General features: G+C 34.9%; 1 protein-coding gene across 1 annotated transcript in view; it reads right to left on the bottom strand.

Annotated features, from left to right (window-relative positions):
* LOC110028898 (uncharacterized protein At5g03900, chloroplastic-like) overlaps positions 1-10820 on the bottom strand; it is a gene marked incomplete at its 3' end in the record, with an annotated part of 51712 nt that extends 40892 nt beyond the window's left edge. Inside the window, 4 exon segments of the mRNA XM_020730943.1 lie at positions 3860-3943; positions 4067-4167; positions 4271-4378; positions 10265-10820. Of these exon segments, the coding sequence (XP_020586602.1) occupies positions 3860-3943; positions 4067-4167; positions 4271-4378; positions 10265-10726 (755 nt within the window).
* Between the last annotated feature and the right edge of the window lie 5687 nt (positions 10821-16507).

Below are 16507 nucleotides of genomic sequence, written 5' to 3'. Positions count from 1 at the left end.
ATATATATATATATATATATATATATATATATATTAATTTAAATTATTTAAAAAGAAAAACCAATAGAGGTATCCTACTTAGCGGTTGGAAGACATTCGTAAACTGTTGTAGGAGCCGCTGGACCTCTGTTGGAAACTTTGTCAACTCTAAATCTCGAATCTCTCTAGTGCTTTGTAACTCCACCAAATAACTCAGTCTTGCTCCCCGAATCGACTTTACTATGGTTTTGAGCGACGCTATGGTTTTGCATAAGCCAACATCTCTTCTCAGTATCACATTCGTACCCTTCACTTGGAACTCCATCGTTAAGGACTTTCAATCCACCATCATCTCTCTCAATGTTCGCAGCCACTTCATCCACAAAATCACATCTGTGCTACCCAAATCTAAAGGAAGTAAGTCTTCTACTACTTGTACGCCATGTAGTGTCAAAACCAACCCCTGCAAATTACTCGACTTTTCTCCACCTTCCCTGTCCCCATCACGACGTCGAAGCTCCCTGTAGTCACTAGCTTCAACCCTAGCTTCCAAAACCTGATTTGAGATAAAGTTATGTATGGTCCCACTATCCAACAACATCACAACCGGTTGTTTCCCGATCCATCCACTCACCTTCATAGCGTGATTTGTGGTAGGTCCCACCACCGAATTGAGGGACACCTCCGCCGCGTCCAAATGCAGATGCTCCATCTTCGCAGCTTCCTCACTCTCGGTATCCTCCTCCTAAATTAAAAGCACCTAAAGAGCGCGCTCCTTGCAACAGTGTCTTGGGAATATTTCTCGTCACAGCGATAACACAATCATTTGGCTCTTTTGTCATGCACTTATACATCTATGAAGCGCTTGAGATTACCCCCGGATCGAGTTCCTATAGTCCTTCAGCGTTTCTTTCTGAAATGACACCATCTGGGTCCTCGGTGTCGTGGTTGTCACGGTGCTCTTGAAGAGTCCTCCGGTGTTGCCACCTTTGTCGGTCTTCTTCACCTGTTTCTTATCCTCCATCATTTGGGCGAGCTTCATCATTTCCCTCAATCTTCATTGTCTCAAGGGGCAGATGACTACTCGTATGTCGGGTTTTAGGCCTTTCAAAAAGTTCCCTTCTAGTTCTGCTGTAAAAATCCTCCCCAACCTCCTTGACAAGAGCTCAAACTTCTCCTGGTATTCCATAGTCGTCCCCTCTTAAGTCAAGGCATAGAATTGCTCATATAGGTCTCCTTCCTGAATAACACGGAAATGCTCCAACAAGCAATCCTTAAACTCCTCCCATGAGTGCATCGGATACCTTACCTCCATCCACTGGAATTACGCTAAAGCTTCCCCTCCAAGCATAATCCTGCTTCCATGAGCTTCTTTTCGAAGTCAACCCGTTGATTGCAAAATATCGCTTCACCTGATACACTCATCCATGTGCATCATCCCCTTCGAAGATTGGCATCTTCAGTTTCCTGACCCTTACATCTCCACCCTAACTTCCTCTCCCTCTAGAATTTCCCCCAATGTATCTAGAATGAAACTCCCTTTGTGGTCATAGGCATATCCCACTCCATATTCCCTTCTTCCTCCATCATACTCTTCTGTGCCCCTTCCAACATCCCTTCTCCAATTTTCGGCCCATCGCCCTCCATCGGAATTCTCCACTCCCCCTCCTCTCAGAGTCCTAATGGGACGCTTTTGTAGGTAGATGATGTCTTTTTCGTTGTTTTCTCGCTTGATCTCCTTCCCTTTTGACTTGCCAAGGATTCCATAAACAACTCTTAGTTAGGGTTTACAACTGGAGCGAACGGCACGGCCTTGATTGCATCTTCATGAGCTATTTTATCATCTGCATTTCTCCTATGCCTTCAAATCCATCATTCATTCAACTTACAATAAAATAAAATTTGTCCTATATGGTAGTGAACATTTCTTCTATTCGGATTTGCTCTAACTCTCCTTCTAGCGCATGAACTTTCTTTGTTGTCATCCCACCAAGATCTATGCTCTAATACCAATTTGATATGTCTCGCTACCAAAATCAGCAAACAAAACACAACGAAACGACAATAGATAGGTGGAAGAAATACAAGCAACGGTTGTTCTTACGAAAATTAAAGGAAAATAAGTAGGATACAAAGATGATTTACTTTCGAGAGATAGATCGGCTCTCCCACACCCTAGACATCGCTAAGAACACCATCAAAAGAAGAAAACATAGCAACCAACAAAATAATGCATAAAAGAAAACAAAACCTAGATTCCCCCTTAATAAAATCCTCATACAGCATTAGAAAATTTTCCTTCTAAACTTCCCTCCAAACTCCCCTCAAATTTTCCTCCTTGAGTATGTGATTATAGCCTAGTGGGCCCCACTTGCTCCTTTCCTTCCTCTGCCGTGGCACGGGATCGCTCGGCTGCTTCCTGAGAAAAGTACCGGCACTTGGCTGCTTCGCGTGAAGCGAATCAGCTGGCTTCTGCCGCGGGCCGGTTTTTTGGCAACTGACCAGTCTTGGATGGACCGGTCCGGTTCCAGGCATAACAACACACTAAGCAACAAACAAGTTTTTGTATTATCTATCCCCGGCTACCAACAATTCTAAACCACGAAAATTTCCAATTTCAATGCCCAAACATTTCAGCAGGCTTACAGCTTACACAGCCTAGTTATGAATGTTAGAGGGAAGTAGGATCCGTCTTATGCAAAGTAAGAAGGGTTAGTTCCCGAAATAAAAGTGGCCCAATTTTCATTACCGTGAACAGTTTTTAAAACTGCTGTTTCAGTTTTAATTATTTGCTGTGAAGGGAAGCAAAATAGATGGAAAAAATAATAAACATTTGGGCCCCTAAACCTATTCTCCTTTTAAGGAAATATACACCATCAATTGGAGAGTGAAAAAAGTTTAGAAGATTTCAAAATCAACGAGAAAAACAGATTAAAGCAACGACCAGCACGTAATTTACTTATTAATTTTCACATTCTTGTTATTTGATCAATTCTATGCTTGAAAAATATGTTTGAATCGAATCGAGCAATTCTATCAAGAGGATATCCAAAAAAATTGATCAGTCTCATTTAAAATGAGGAACCCATTAAATAAGATGAGCTATTGGGAACTAAGATTCCAAAGATAAGTAGCCATAAAGGAGGTTTCGTACCTAAGTTTACAGGCTGGATAGCTCCACAGGGAAGACTTTTAACGTTGACAGCTTCTCAATAGCAATGCTATTCAGAGACTCACATGCATGCTCGGATAGATTTAAATGTCCTTCATTGACTTGTCCCATCAATTCTTAGACTATTCACCAAAATCCTTTCCAAGGAGGTAGAGAAAATTATAATGAAATGAATGTCTCCTTATCTTTCGAATCTTAGTTCAAATGTCCTCTAGACACCAATTCAAATAGGTAAAATGATTATTAACAGCTGGTCCTTCATGTTGGGTTGCCAATGCACTCCTAACTGAACAAGGAAGATTAGCAAGGATTTTCATTGAGATTAAAATCACCAATAGATCAATATAGTTGTATTTTTTTTATCTGGAAAGTTCAACTCGATTCTTGAAAACTTCCAAGTAGATTAATTCATCAACAAGGGTCTTAGCCCAAATAATTATCTCCTATGTACCGTCTTTGACAATAAAATTCAATCGCACGCCTTCACAAACATCATAAATGAGCATTTTAGGTCCGGTATCAAGCCCACTGCCAGTTTCAAATTAGTCTACATACTGCCTTTGAACTTCAAGCAAACTTTAGGATAATAAGACATCAAATAAGGCTAGATTTCACAAAAAAAAAAAATTAGAAATGCATAAAATTTAAAAGAATCTGAAAAACATACTAGCTAGAAAGATTTTAAAAATAAAAATAAAAAAAAAGTACCAAAATAAGTCTGACGGGCTGAAGAAAATAGTAACACCAGAATCATATGATCTCCCCCCACGTCTTCCTCGATTGTCATCATCACTGTGAAAATGAAAAAGGCAATGGAATATGAAGATTAAAATGCATAGTTACCATGACAGCAAAAAAAGGAGGATCTAATATTTGATTTAAGAAAAGGTGGAAATACAAAGATGTTGGAAACACCTTCTGCTTGAAACAAGGGCAATTATTGTTGTGTATACCAGAACAATTGACATAATAAGTGCTGTCCCAAAAGAAACCCTGATTATGTACTCGCCTGCTCCCTAAGAATGAATGCAAGGTAAGAGGCATGTCAAAATCCTTGAGAGCAAAAATTTAAGTATGAGATACTAATTATTAAAATTTTCTAACAGGCAAAGGAAGCACCTTCAATTTATCCAGCAAAGGCTCGAGTTTCATTTGAAAAGATTTGGCAGCAAGTTTTGAACGATAATCCTTTGGGAAAACATAAAGAACATCGCCTTCATCTGAAACCTATGAATACATCTTGAAACAGATTTCCTTATGAGGAGAAGAGAAACAAAGAGCGAATAAATTTCAAGCACCTTGAAATTGAAATGTAACATGATTTTTAAGGAACCTTCTGAGGGAAAAAAAATCAAGTTTAAAGGGAAAAAAATACGTAATTGAAAAAAATATGTTGAAGAATACATAACACATTAAAAGCAACAAAAATGGAGCAGGCATATGTTCAAGCCATAATTGATCATCTAACAATTAATATAGGATAGTAACTATAGGCCAATGTCACACTTTTTGTAGAGACCGAACAATACAACAATGCCAAAGTGGCATGTAGGATATTCAATATCGGATCAAATATAACAATAATAAATCAAGCTGGAGGAAAAAGTAGAAACATAAAGCTTAGAGTGAGAAGTTTTAAGATTTGATTAGAATGCCAGAACATACAAGAATATGCCAATTATTGCATGTCATGATCACCCTATGAACCCCTATTTAAAGGCTTAGATCAAGGCAACATAAGTAAAATTACATACCAAACATTAACAGGTGCTTCTTGTAAGATTAATGAACTTAGCTAGTTTTTAACTATTTAATTATAAAAAGTATAAATACTGATTATCAAATAAGAGGAAAATTCATGTGAGCTCATCTGCCAGCTTCACTTAAGCTAGTCAAATTATGGCAAGTTGCTCTGAACTTGGACGAGTAGCTTTGGTAAGTTGGGTCAAATAGAATTTGTGGAAAACTGAATGTCCGCCAATTTTGTCTACATCAATGTTTCGCCAAACACAACTCCACATTTTTTAGTCACCTCATGAGACTCCATTGATCCATGTGATTAGTACTTTATAGTAATTCTGTAATTATTATTTTACCTACTTATCAATCCGCAGATTGTGATAATCATTCTTATCTGATTTTGTATGCCAGAACAAAATGCCCATTAACTTTCTCCAGTTCTTAAAATATCAAAGTTATAAGCTTTCTTTAGCATTTCTATAAGTCACAGCCTTCATTGTTGCATTGCATAAAACTTTCATTACCGCAAGTCTGTACTTTTCATCTAATCTTCCCATTTGTAGCCTTTATCGTACAGCCTTTTTTTATCCTTCCTCTTTACAAACAACTGCAACCATATTATTTCTTCCCATGGACCAAAAAATAGGCATTTTCCCTTGATCCTCTGATCACGTGGAACTGAAGCTGGCAACACAGATCCAATGGAAGAATGACAAAACAGTCGTGCAACTTATCATTTGAAAGGAAAAAATAACCTCCAGTGATCACAATTGATTTACACCTTTTAAGCGAAAAAGAAAATTGGGCCATTAATTTCACACCAGAACTCAACAAGGAGATCCTATATTCAATAATTGGGATGAATAGGAATCTATAGTGATGTCCCAATTATGGGACTATATGGTTACCTGAAATAAATGACACCCAAATGTTCCTTCTCGGCAAAAAAAAAATGGATAACCTAAATCAAATGTATAAGAAAGTTCCTGATACAGCCCAAAACTATACAGCCAATACCAAAATATCGGCTAAGAGGAGAATGGTCAACACATAATCATCCGATCTACAACAAGATTTGCAGGAAAAGATGAATCATTACCAAGGTATCAAAATGGAATATAATAAAAATGAAGCCCACATTGAAAGGATTATTTAGAAAGAGCAAATTTATAATTGGCTTGTTATATTAAATATCGAACTTGATATTGTACAATAACAACAAGAAGTCTTTATCCCACTAAGTGGTGAACTTGATATTGTACAATAACAACAAGAAGTCCTTATCCCACTAAGTGGAGTCGGCTCCATCAATCCTTTTTCTTCATTGTGTCCTATTGAGTGAGTTGGCTACATCAATCCTTTTTCTTCATTGTGTCCTATTGAGTGTCATATTTTCATTTAATTCTAATAAATTAAGATCATTTTAATACAACATGCCCAAATTTTTTTAGGTCTAACTCGCCTTTCTTAACATAAATCAAATCTAAAATAATTGTTCTCCCAACATGGTCATCAAATGATTGACATTTAATGTGACCAATAAGGAGATTATCTCTAATGTTTTCTACCACTAGAGCTACTCCAACCCTTTCACGGATATATTCATTTCTCATTTTGTCTATAATGTGACCAATAAGGAGACTGTCTCTAATGTTCTCTACCACTGGAGCTTCTCTTTTACAGACCAACATTCTACACCATATAGCATCGCAAGTCTCACCACTATCTTATAATTTTTTTCTTCGAGTCTAAGTGGTACTTCCTTATCACACAATATGCATGACGCATTCCTCCACTTCAACCATCTAACTTGAATTCTACTAATAACATCACCATCTATATCACAATAACTTTGAGCAAAGGGCCTGAGATATCCAAAACGTTCACTCATTTTAATGACTTGATCACCCATTTTTACAACCCCACCAAAAGAACTACTATTACAAAAATTACATTACATGTATTCAGTTTTAGATCTACTCAAACGAAATCCTTTAGTTTCAAAGTTGACCACCATAATTAAAATTTTTCTTGAACTCTCTCTAGTCTTATCCAAAAGAAGGCTATCATCAGCGAAAAACATACACCAAGGTATATCCTCTTGTTAATATCCTATAAGAACATTCATAATTAAAGCAAAAAAGATATGGGCTTAAGGATGATCCCGATGTAATCCAACTGAAATAGGAAAATAATTGGTCAATCCTCCTTATGTTCAAACACAATTAAGAGAACTATTATACATATCTTTAATGACTTGAAGGTAAGCAACATCAATACATTGCTTTTCTAGAACTCTCCAAACTACTAATCTTGGAAGAAGAATTTTGATACTGTAAAAGTAAAAAATGTCTTAGAAATGAGGATTTACCTTCCTAAATGAAATCATACCAATCATTCGGATGGAAGAAGGGAGAAGGGGAGCTATGATTGCTAAGAACAGCATAGAAGGTTTAACCCTATGACAAAGGCAATCATCATCATACCATGATTTAAAACCCTTGTAGTTCGATGAGCACACGCAGCCGCACCCAACAAAAATGGTCTATAGAAATTATTTATGAAGCACATATTGTCAGAAAAGTTTACAAAAGAAAATTGTTGGAAGCTTCATGGCAAGCCAAAAACTTGATAACATTAAAAGGAGAAGTAAATAAATAGAGGCATGAATATGCAACACATTGGAAAAAAAAAAGTAAGAAAAAGAATTTTCGATTGAATTTAAGAAATTCAAAAAATAAAAATAAGAAACAAGACTCTGATGATAAATACTTGTTATTTTGCATTCTCAAACATTGCCTCCTCTTCTCATGCTTTTAATGTATTAGAGATGCCCAATCCCAACTCCTAAGTAACGAATCCAAAAACTATATTTAACATTCTCATCATTAATGTAATAATATTATAAGAAGAGTTGAAATATTCCATAGTTTATGAATTGTCCTACGTCTTTGCATAACTTCAATGTGAAGTTATATTTTCATTCATATAAATGATGATGGTGGTAGACTGAATTGGTTGGACGTGTTACAAATCAGGAACTACAGAGTTGCAAAAGAGTTTGAGAGTTATAAAATTTATGGAGTCAAAACATTTAAAGAATGGAGTAACAAATCAAGAGCTGAGTTACCGAGAGGGAGTTAAAAAAGTTGGAAAAAGGGAATTCCAAATCAAAAGCTAGAGAATTGCAAAAGAGTTTTAAAGTTACAAATATTGTAGAAAGTTATGAATCAAGAGCTTAAGGATTACAAAGAACTAAGTGTTGTGTCAATTCCCTTATAACTTTCCTAATTTTCATTAACGTTATAAGTTTTGTAATGGATATTTAAGCTATAATACGTACAATGATAATATGAAATAATGATAATGTGTTGTTTTGTGAGATATTAATAGTAGCTTGGTGGCACTACCATAAGTAGGTTTGGTGAATTCCTTTAGTCAACTTAGTGGGTTATTGGGTTCAATTAAATTTAAATTTCAATCCCTTTATATTATTTGTTTATAAATTAAATTGCATTTTTTTTCATATTTCCACCAGTACTATCATTGTTTTGCTTGAAGGAAGTGGGTCAACCACTCCTTCATGTGGTTGAGAACATCCAATGTCTTATCAATCTTCCATCAGACGATTGCAATTACACATAACTACCATTATCAATCGAGATTTTAAATTTTCCTTCATCCATATCTCACACTCTATCTTTCAATTATTGTTTTCCACCTACAAACTTCTTTTATCCCTCTCAAAATGTTGACCCAGACTTTTATTGGTCATGATCTCTATCAATTTTGCCCCTGTTAAACCCATGAACTGGTAGTAATATTATAGTTCTTTGATATTTGAAACAGAATTTAGTCAAGTTGATATCACTAATTCAATTTCAAGAAATATTAAATACTAACATTAAAGGTGTACACTATAAAAGCAATATTCAATAATAGATGCACTCTAAGAGTGTCACAACCCGGCCCGGGAAAATAGAATTAACTAAAGTGAGTACGGACTGTGAAAGATATTTCTAACATTAATACTAATCCACAATAACATTCATATAAAAAAGAGTCAATAAATTGATGGTACACATGTAAGCAATCTTCTAATAAAACACATAATATAATACAGTCTAATACATTAATACAAGTAATACAGTAAAAGTGACATAACATAAAAAAAAATAAACCATCACCCATCCTCCACATACCCTCTCATGTAATAAAACTCTCCTATCAGACATCTACATCTAGAGGATCTTTTTCTAAAATAACAGTTAAATAAATGGTTAAATTAAAGTAATTCAATGAATAATTACTAATTTATTATGCATTAAATATTATACAAATGTCAAATATGATTTTTCATGAATAATCATGTTGGTCAAACAATTAAATTTTATTTATAAAATATGTATTTATCATTATCTCACTTTTCTTTAAACTAATCAATTACCATTTTTTATTTCCCTTCGTATTTTAATTTTAGAAACCTTATCACGAGAACCAACAAAATGTACCAATAAATGTACAACATTTATAATTTGTATCATAAAGATATGCATTTACCATTTGTATCATAAACATACGACATTATTATTTCCTTTAACTTTAACGGGTACAATAGCATCCATTACTAGTACCAAAAGGGGTAACTCCTAATAAACTTAACATTAATTTTTTTTATTTCCAATTATTTCATTCATTTAAATTATTACTTTCATTTATCTTTCATTTTAATGCAGAACAAAAGGCAAATGAATTGAAATCATAAAATAATTATTTCTGTTTCATTTAATTCTACCAATTGTAAATGTGCTTTTAATATGTATAAACAATGAAACATTTAAAATAAAATAACTGAATTTAATGCAAATAAAACAGTAATTAATCATTTTAACCTTTCAAAGACATCCTTATAAGATTAATCATCCACTTTACTTCCTCTTACTATCACCACCTCTTTATCTCAGCATATTTTGCACAAATCACGATCCAAGACCCTAATTCGTTGAATCAAATTTCTCTTAACCACTGATTAAATTCATTATATTTTACTAAATCCTACTTGCAGCCAAACAGCCCCTAAATCAAGCAGTTAAGATTACCTCATACCAAAGAATACTTGGGATTTACATAGACTTGATGATGGTAATAATCCATAATTCTGTTCATGAATAAAATCATTTCAAATAGCAACCATCTATAGATTTTCTTCACATAATTGTTGAGCATTTTATGCTCATTAGAAGGCCCCATAAACCCATAGAACCAAGTCATTATTTTTCTGATTTTATTTTTCTGATTTCTGGTGATAGAATTAGTATTATTCTCATGAACTTGCTAAAAAGAAAATTACAAAACATGCAAATATAAGCATACCTCCAAGAATCCATCAGTATCAGCGGCAATCGCCTGAAGAGCTCTCTCAGCCTCGTTTAACTTTAGTCCTGCCCTGCTCGACACATCTCCAATCGTAACCCTTCCTCCGTACGAATCAATGGCATCCATTGCCCGCTTCCGCACATCGGACGTCAGCTTATCCGTCTCCACTCGGCCACCCGGCCTGATTCCATTGGGCAACTGCACGCTCGCACGAAACGACGAAGGATATACCCTAATTTTTGATGAAATCAGAGAAATTCGCACTCTGCGAATGGTGGGAAGCAGAGAGAAGCGAAGACCTGCGGAAGGGACTCCGATTTGGGCCCAGCGTTTTGAGCGATGGGATGGAGTGGATGAGTCACATGAGTTGCGGGCAAGCCTTGCTGCGGTGACGTTGTTAGAGGTTGAAGCCATGGTTAAAAAGAGACTACAGAGAGCAGGAGATTGAACATTCGCCATGGATGGAGGGAGTAGCGGAGAGTTTGTCGTTTTTCTCCTTCGGTGCGCTTCCGGCGCAGAGGACGCGCAGAGGACGGCAGTGAGTGGCACGAATTTTCTCGAATGAGTTTTGATTTCGATCAGGCGAGCAGAATTTTTAATAAATAGGATATCTGTTAATTAATTTGTATTTCTTTGTAATATTAAATATTTTTTTATTTTTTAAAAAAATATTTAATAATAAAAAATATAAAATAAGACAGTTTTTTTCACACACCCCCCTATGAAGAAATGGAGCACATCTCCTCCACCCTTAGCACTACGATAGAAGAATAATATCTTGGTGAATGAGTTGAACAGTCTACTTGCTCGTTGTTCGAAAGCAACTCCTGTCGGGCTCGTTAAGCAACTCATGTTCGACTTGTTCATTAAATAAATGAGTCGAACACGTATAAGTTTTTTAAACTCGAATTGTAAACGAGTCGAACAAGAACAATTTTTCATTTGTTCGTGGAAATAAAGAAATTATACAAATTAATATATTATATATATTTATATTCAAGTTTAAATCATAACAACTCGTGTGTTTTTGTGGTTCTGTATATTTTATTTTATGAAGTTGGTGCAAGTTCGAATCCAATATCCTCATTTATTTTTTAAAATTAATTCTAATGAGCCAATTTTGAGCTGAAAGCCCGAAAAATGAAAAAAGAAATATTTAAATCGAGTCAAACACGGGCATACTATTCACTAGCCGATTTCAAACACAAGCTAAGTCTAAGCTCACTTAAGCTTAGCACGTTTTCAGCCCTAGTTTGGGCCAATTGCAATTGTTCGAGGAAGCAACTGTGAAGCTGTTGCTTTTCAAAAAATTGCTAAGGCTATTACAATTTATTTATTTTTAAAAAGTTTGACCGCACCTTTCTAGCAGCTACCACACTTTAACAGCTCAATTTGAAAAAAAAAATATATTGATAAGAGGGAGTCCAACCACTCACAGAGGAAGGAAGCCTGCTCCTGATCTATACTCAAATCGCAAGGAGAAACTTTTTTTTGAATTAATAGTGTTGATAAGAAGACGGGGTTATATTAGTATTTTATCATTTCAATGTTTTAATTATTAGTCCTAAAAAACATTAAAAAAATTTATATTTAAATATTAATTATGTTTTACCAATCGCAATTTACAATAATGATTATGGGGATGTTGTTTTTAAACGACCTTTGCTGAAAGGTAAAGCGCACTAGAACGAAACAAAGTCTTAGCGCCTGCAACATCATTTGGATATAGTGTTTAGTATGTGTTTTAGAAAAGTCGGACGTGATACATAATAATGTGGGTCGTGTTTCATCTTTCATTTATATTTGCCTTTTACTGCCCTATCTTGGGCTCTTCTCGTGTCCCGCTCTCCCCTTTAGCGCGAGCTCTTCACTATCGTGTTTTGCGCTCCCCAATCTCGAGATTCTACCCTAAAGTGGTGGCAAGGGTTTGCCTTTCTTCTCCTCTCCTTATCTCTTCCCTTCTTCGGCTTCGTTTAGTTCATCTGCACTCCGTCAACCCACGTATTCTCTACTATTATATGTTCTGTTATTTTGATTTTTGATCATTGTAGCTTATCTGGCCTCTATTTGGTTGATGATTTTTGGGTGGTTGTGCACTGGTGTTGAATTTTGCATGTTCTGTGATTTGTATATTGCGGCTTTTTTAAAGTGGTGGTGTTATGGTGGGTTGTTTTATCATATTGGCATCTTTATTTTCTATTCTATTTGATTGTTTCCTTTATGTGTGTTCTATTTGGTTTGTGTGTGATATTGTGTAAATGTTGATGTCTTGATGTGTTGTTGTGTTTGTGTGTGGAGGTGGTGTTGTAGATGTGTGGATGTGTGGAAGTGTTGGTGCGTGGTTGTGTATTGTGTGGATGTGTGGAGGTGTTAGCATGTGATTGTGTTTGTGTAGAGGCGTGGAAGTGTTGGTGTGCAGTTGTGTGTTGTGTGGAGGTGTTTGTGTGTGGTTGTATTTTGTGTGGAGGTGTTGGTATGAAGGTGTTGGTGTGTGGTTGTGATTTGTGCTAATTTCTTCTCTTGTCAAATATTTATGTTTTGTTTTTTCTATGACAATAAAGCAATAGTCAAGACAAAATAAGATGATTCATCAGCTATGTGGGATAAGAAAGTCAAACTCACATTTTGCGACATCTTTCTTAAGGAGGTAAAACTGAGAAATAGACTCACTACCTATTTTAACGATAAAGGGTGACAGAATATTATAAAAACGTTCAAGGAAATGAAGAGAAGGGAATATGATAGGATGTAGCTCAAAAATAAGTGTGATCATTTGAAAAATTATTGGAAAATTTGGAAGGAATTTAAACGATGATCCACGGGCTTTGGTTGGGATCCAATCAAAAAGACTATTGATGCTTCAGAGGAATTGTGGGCTGAGAGAATGAAGGCGATAACATATCCATGTATGACTTTCTTTTCCTGAACTATATGAACATATCCATGTCCCCTTATATTGCAGGTGGTGTCAACCGCCAAGAAATTCAAATTCAGTGGTATTGACCCTGATTTGGAAGAGAAGTTGGACTGTATGTTTCATGGGGTTGTGACAATGGGGAATAATGCTTGGATCCTTAGTGAGCAAGGGTTTGCAGGCATACCTGAGAATTTGGATGTCGAGCATGCAACTAGGATCAATGAAGGCCTCAGCCCAAAACCAATTAAAGTTGAGTCCACATGCAGGTCAAAGCGTCTAAGGGTAACGAAAAAGAAAAAAAGATCGGGCTACTTTCATTAGAAGACAAATTTTAAAACTGGTGGCTTCATGCACCAGTGAACCTTGAACTTCACTAGCGATCTTCATTGAACAAGTTATTAGAGTACTGGAGGCAAGTCCATAAATTTATGCGGACAAGTCGTTATATTTGTACTCCAAAAAGTTGTTTGAGGACCCAACTCCTAGAGAGCTCTTCATGAAGATGCCCCTTGCCCGTAGGGTCAGTTATATATGTTTTTTTATGACAGTAGGGATGCTTTATTTTATTTAGTTATCTTTGCACTATTTATATTTATTAGGGATGCTTTATTTTATTTAGTTATCTTTACACTATTTATATTTATTTCCAGCAGGTTTATAGAATTCATGATTTGAATGTTTTTTTTTCTTGCAACAATGTTAATGCCATTTCGGATGTTTGTCTTTCATTATACACTTTGCAATTCATTATTCAAAGTTTATTTAAGCTGTTTGATTCACATCTCTTACCTAAACAGAGCACTTGTTTAACATGAATTCATAATGAGAGAGACGTAGAAAGAGAATTGTGGCAGTAGTATGTTTGATGTACTAGCACTGCAACTCATATGTAGATTGGTCTCCCGACATAACATCATCTTGCATTGGTGATAAATGGGCTGGGGAGCTACTTGAAGGACACCCTACAAGATTCAATAACATATTTCTAATGTATAAACCATATTCATAGATCCTCTAAATGAATTACATAGAAGTCATGGACTTCATGGCTCGTCTAAGTTGATAATGAAAGAGGAGTTAGTAATAATCCTCTACATTTTGTCACATAATGAATTAACGAGAGAAGTGATATAGCAATTTCAACATGCATTGGAGACAATCAATAAATATTTTTCAGTGGGGAACGATCGATGGAACACATGCAGATGCATGTGTTTCTAATAATGAAATGATTGCATTTATTGGGTGGTGTGGATCACCAACACAAAATGAGATGGTTTTATGTGATTTTAACATGTGTTTTACTTTTGTTATGACTGTTTGTGAAGACAATACATGACAGTCGTATATTTGCTTTTGCCACAAGAAATTGAAAGCACAACTTCCCTCACCCACCTTTAGGTTTTTTCAACTATAAATTGTATTTAGATATTTTTAAGTTCATTACTGATTATTGTATTTGTGGTAGGAAAATACTATTTGGTCGATGTTGAATGTCTCTTACAAAGTGGGTATCTGAAGCTATTTTCGAACATCAAATATTACATTCCCGACATTGAAAGATCCAGTAATGTTGTTCAGGGTAGTAAAGAAATGTTTAACAAGTGACGCTCATTCTTACGCATTGTGATTGAAATAAAATTTGGAGTGTGGAAGAAAAAATGGTTCATACTGCTTGATTTGCCGACATATCTATTTGTAAAGCATGTGCAAATTATAGTGACCACAATGACTCTCCATAATTATATTCAACGACATCATTCACGCAATGACGTAGGCTTCAACATGGCTAATGATGATTATTTACATGTCCGTCCTGAAGCATTTGAATATCACATATGATAATCTATATCACAACAGAGGCAAAATCACATGAGGGTTACACCCAGGATGACAAAAGTACTGTGAAAATGATTGAATTGAGAGAACAAATTACAAACTCTATTGTTGCATGTTGAATGAATAGATTATATATAGTTTTTCTTATTGCTACTTTATTTATGAGGGATGGTGAAAGCTATTATTTTTTGTTGTATCAATGTTTTATCAAATCATTTAAAATTTGAAGATATTTTTATTTTTCGTTTCTTTGTATGTATTATTCCCCACTTAGATGGTCGAAGAGGCAACATGGATATAATATGGTATATAAATATTTATTGCATGTTTATTTTTTTTTTTATTTTTTTAGAGATCAATGACGATACATTCGATCTTAAGTGTTCTTCTAGATGACATTTTTGTCTCAACTGGTTCTTATAATATGCAAAATCTTAATGAAGACAACCAGATATCCTTTCATTTTTTTTAGTGTCTTGCTTTTCTGGATGAGATATTTTTTTTGTGATATGTATATGTGACACATTCGTGTTTTGAAGGCAACCAAGAACTTTAAAGTTCCATGGTAACTTAATGCCAGATACATAGCTACGAGACTAGTGATGTCAAAACAACTCGTTGTTGGCAAACAACTCGTGTTCGGCTCGTTAAGAAGCTCGTGTTTGGCTCCTTCGCTAAGTTAACGAGCCAAATATGAACAACACGAACAAATACTTGTTCGTTCGTGTTTGACTCAAAATATTTGATGAGTAATATTTAAAAAAAAAATTAACTACAAGGCTAGAAAGATTTATAATCAATTAAAAATATTAATTAAGAATATATAATAAAAAATATTATATTAGATTCAAATGATGTTTTAAATATTGCCTCAATCCTTAACATCTTATGACTACTTGATTAGGTTTGTCAAAATGACTCTTTGTTCGTGAACGGCTCGTGTTCAGCTCACTAAGTAAACGAGTCACGCTTGTGTTCTGCTCGTTTACACCTCTATACGAGACAGTTTTACAGGTGCCCACGGAGAATCACAGAGAACGGTGACTTTTTTTGGTGGACAGATAAGCTGGAAGATTATACCATCGAGAGTGATTGTGCATGAATGTATCCCTGTAGGACGACTTAACTCGTGACATACGTCGTAAACATTTTAAAAATAATATTATCATATTATTAAATATTATTTTAATTATCATTTTCTTAATTTTAGTAATCATGATATTAGTAAGGTGTATTTTTTTTTGTAATGTTTTGCATTAGATTTTTGCATCTAAAGTTTAAAATATATTGATACGACAGTTATGTTGCAAACAACATTATTATACATGAGCAAAATAATCATTTGTCTAGAAGTAACTGAAATAAAACTATTTTAAAAATACAAAAAATAAAGAAATGGTCAAGTTTTTCACAACAGCTTATTAGAGTTTAGGGTGGTCTAAATAGACCCTTTGTTTGTTTTCAACAACCTTTTTATACTTCTT

This window comes from Phalaenopsis equestris, unplaced genomic scaffold, assembly GCF_001263595.1.
Source record: "Phalaenopsis equestris unplaced genomic scaffold, ASM126359v1 Scaffold000536, whole genome shotgun sequence".
Classification (NCBI taxonomy): domain Eukaryota; kingdom Viridiplantae; phylum Streptophyta; class Magnoliopsida; order Asparagales; family Orchidaceae; genus Phalaenopsis; species Phalaenopsis equestris.
Note: the sequence above shows the minus strand (reverse complement) of the source record. Positions and strands in the feature narration are given on the sequence as shown.